Below are 4083 nucleotides of genomic sequence, written 5' to 3' on the forward strand. Positions count from 1 at the left end.
AGCCCCACCCTGCAGTCCCAAGGGGCTGCAGCAGCAGAAGCCCTGCGTGGAAGCTGCACACCGGCCAGGCCCTTCTGCTCACAAGGGTGGGAGTGAGGCAACAGTGTATGTTTGGGGCTGTGTGTACACATGGGTGCCTCACTTCCACCCTTATGGGTGGAAGGGTTGGGATGGGCACAATATATTGGTGGGTACCATGGGCTAGATGAAAATGCTTGGTGGGATGGATCTGGCCTGCGGGCCATATTTTGCCTGCCCCTGCTCTGGCAGTGTTATAGGAGGGCATGGAGAGCACTCTGTCCAAATTTGCAGACAACACCAAATTATGGGGCAAAGGAAACACATTGGTGGGCAGGGAATGGATTCAGGCAGATTTGGGCAGGTTGGAAAAGTGGGCAGAACAGAGTAGGATGCAGTTTAACAAAGATAAGTGCAAAGTGCTGCACCTTGGGAGAGAGAATCAGCAACACATACAGATTGGGAGATGACTTTCTAAGTAGCACAGCGGCAGAAAGGGATCTCGGAGTCATAGTAGACTCCAAGATGAACATGAGTCGTCAATGTGACGAAGTGATAAGTAAAGCTATTATGCGTTAGCAGGTGCATCACGAGCAGGTCTAAGGAGGTGATACTTCCCCTCTATGTGGCATTGGTAAGGCCACAGCTGAAGTACTGCATCTTGTTTTGGGCATTGCACTTCAAGAAGGATGTGGATAACCTTGAGAGGGTCCAGAGGAAGGCTACTCATTTGGTTAGGGGCCTGCAGGTAAGGTCCTGTGAGGAGAGATTAAGGGACCTGGATCTCTTCAGCCTCCACAAGAGAAGACTGAAAGGTGATCTTGTGGCTATCTACAAATACATCAGGGGGGCAGCAAGGAATAGGAAATACTCTGCTTACCAGGGTGCCCCATGGGGTAACTAGAAACAACGGCCACAAACTGACAGAGAGTAGATTTGGGTTGGATATCAGGAAGAACTTATTTATGGTAAGGGTTACCAGAATCTGTAATGGGCTTCCAAGGGAAGTGGTGCTCTCCCCTACCCTGGAGGTCTTTAAGAGGAGACTGGAAAAGCACCTGGCTGGGGTCATCTGACCCCAGCACTCTTTCCTGCCCAGGGCAGGGGGTTGGACTCGATCTAGTGAGGTCCCCTCCAACCTTAAAAATCTATGAAATCTATATCCCAACATCATGTCTGGGACTCTAAAAGCCAAATCACATTACACCTTGGGAACAACACAGTTAACTTTGGGTAGTGGCCATGAACCAGCATTGCAGTGTTTAGTTGCTTTGAAAGCATCCTCAGAGTTAGCAGACTGGAGAAGAGGACTGCTGGGGAGTGTCATAGCTATGCTAGTGCTCTGCCAGTTTGGAGTCCTGGCTTTGTTGCTTTTGTTGGAAAGAGTAGATCTGATTTGTTTGGTATCTTTTGGGACATAAAACAGTGAAATTGAGTTTAGTTTGAGGGATAGGAAAAGATTTATTTTGGCTTATTTTTTCCAGGTTGTGTTTTCCCAAAGCACAGTGACAGTGGACCTGAGTAGCTGAGATTTTACCAATGGTGCTGTGGATGGAGGAATAGGTTCCCCCTCACCCCCTGTCCCCCTTCCCCAACCCTCCTGCACACAGTTGGGAAACCAGTGTCTAAAATAGGGAAAAAAGAAGAGAAACGCTTCTTTAAAATAGGGTGATCAGAGCATGTCATGTAATGCTCAAAATTGCTGATAACCTTCCATATTTCCTCTTCCTTTTTTGATTTTGTCCTGTCATCAGACTGAAAACTTTCCTCTTTGGGGAGAAGAATTTTTTTTGTGTCTGTGTCTTCCAGTATTCATGAGTATCGACTCAGTAGCTGGCTGGGGCAGCAGGAGGATATTCATCGCATTGTGCTCTACCAGGCAGACAGTACCCTTACTCCATGGACCCAGCGCTGTATACGACAGGCTGACTGCATCCTAATTGTTGGACTAGGAGAGCAGGAGCCCACTGTTGGAGAGGTGCAGAATATTTTTCTCCCTCATCTCTTCTTGCTAGGGTTTGCCAAAATTATGCAAAAGTTGCACTGTTTAGTTTTACTGGGTCTGCTACACTTTGGACTGAAAAATAACAGAATCAAACTTTTGTAAGCAGTTCATTGCAACTTTTAAGAATTTACTTGCGCTAAATAGCATTCTAACCCATTTAACATTGCTTCGCTATTTCTTCTGTTCATACCACAGTAAGAAAATGCTTTTCACACACAATTTGAAAAGCTGTTTTCCTCTAAGGAATTCCTTATTATCTCAGCCAAATCTTCAAGTTAAGTCACAGGGACTGCATTGTTTTGGAGGAGTTCATGCATTATGACACACTGTCAAGTGCATTTTGTTCCACCATTTACTTTATTTCGGGTTCTGACGGTTGATGTCCCTTTTTGCCTGGGACATGATTCCTAAAAAGATGTTTCTAAGGTTGATAGGATTCTGAGTCCTAGAAACATATATGAAGCTCCAGGGAGCCTGAAAAATGTGACCCTCTGCAGTTCTTTTGTATGTCACTCCTTTGGCTTGCCTCTGCCTTGAAATAAGTAGGTGCATAGAGGTTAGTAGTGACATACGTTATGTTGCCATCAGTCAGATAACAGGAAAAAGAAAAAAAATTCCCAACCTAATTTAAAACATGCTGGAAATCCCATAAGAAGCAGCGTTAAGCATTTGTAAACTTGATTTGAAATAGGAAATAGATTTCATGTTACACAAGCATTGTATGTTGATTCACTGCATGTTTAGGTTTACATTCAGCACTATATGAATAAAACGTCCACCTTGTTTAATAAAACTATTCTGTATATGTCCCTGCTAATTCAGAGTTGCAAAGACTTTTACCTTATTATGTGTAAAAAGATCTGATTGCTGAGCTCAAAGTAGGGAAAAATTAGCTACCTGCTGTTGTTGGGAGTAGTCCTATAAATCCAAAAACATGAACATATTTGCCTGAATTACCCTTGTACGATGGTTTTTAGTGTGCACATTTCAAAATTTATTTGGAGATACAGGAAGATGGTAAGGAGGAGAGGAGCAGAGGTGGTGCAAGTTTATTCAGCTGTCTGTAATAACAGAGAATTGATATCCTTACTGTGTGTGTCTGTGGTATACTTCAGCTGGAAAGGATGCTGGAGAACACAGCAGTTCGAGCCCAGAAGCAGTTGATCCTGCTCCACAAGGAGGATGGTCCCCTTCCTTGCCGAACTGTGGAATGGCTCAACATGAGGAGCTGGTGCTCTGCTCATCTTCACCTCCGCTGTCCTCGTAGAGTCTTTTCCCGAAGGAGCCTGCCCAAGCTGGTAAGGAACACTTGCCCCTGTGTAGTCTCCTGTCTATACCTGTAAAACCTATATCGTATTATTTATGCATTAAAGTGAACTTAAGATAATGTCAGTGCATCATATAGTGATGTCTGGCTGCTCAGGTTATTGCATAGATGTGGTCTCCGTTAATCAAAGACCAATTTACTGCACACAGCTTAATCAAGTTCCTTGATTGACATCTGATTTAGAGGCTGAGAGATTTGTATGTGGCTTTTGATTTCAAAGTTTCATAGTTTCATAGTTTGTAGGGTTGGAAGGGATCTGAGCAGATCATCAACTCCGACCCCCTGCCATGGCAGAAAAGAGTACTGGGGTCAAACAATCCCAGCAAGGTAATTGTCAAGCCTTGTCTTAAAGACCCCCAGGGTAGGAGCCAGCACCACTTCGCTTGGAAGTTGGTTCCAGATCCTAGCCCCTCTGACAAGGTGCGGTTGGCCTTCCTGACTGCATCCCCACACTTCCGGCCCGTATTCATCTTGGCATCAGTGATGACTCCAAGATACTTTTCTGCCTCTGGACTGAGGAGAAGGGAGTTCCCCAGCCTGTAGGTATGGTGCTGGTTCTTCCTCCCCAGGTGCATCACTTTGCATGTGTCAGTGTTGATTCCCATCCTATTCTCGTCCGCCCACCCCTGTAACCTATCTAGGTCCGATTGTAGCCTATTCCTTCCTTCTAACATGCCCACATCCCCCCCACATCTTAGTGTCATCAGCAAATTTGAACAGGGTGCTTTTTACC

At 45.1% G+C, this 4083-nt stretch overlaps 1 protein-coding gene across 1 annotated transcript in view; it reads left to right on the top strand.

The window, feature by feature from the left end:
- PNPLA7 (patatin like phospholipase domain containing 7) overlaps positions 1-4083 on the top strand; it is a 318179-nt gene that overhangs the window by 218499 nt on the left and 95597 nt on the right. The window contains exons 24-25 of the mRNA XM_019510411.1: positions 1828-1996; positions 3139-3321. Of these exons, the coding sequence (XP_019365956.1) occupies positions 1828-1996; positions 3139-3321 (352 nt within the window). The remainder of the gene's footprint in view (positions 1-1827; positions 1997-3138; positions 3322-4083) is intronic.

Source organism: Gavialis gangeticus, unplaced genomic scaffold (genome assembly GCF_001723915.1).
Source record: "Gavialis gangeticus isolate Ggan-Ray unplaced genomic scaffold, GavGan_comp1, whole genome shotgun sequence".
NCBI classification, from domain to species: Eukaryota; Metazoa; Chordata; order Crocodylia; family Gavialidae; genus Gavialis; species Gavialis gangeticus.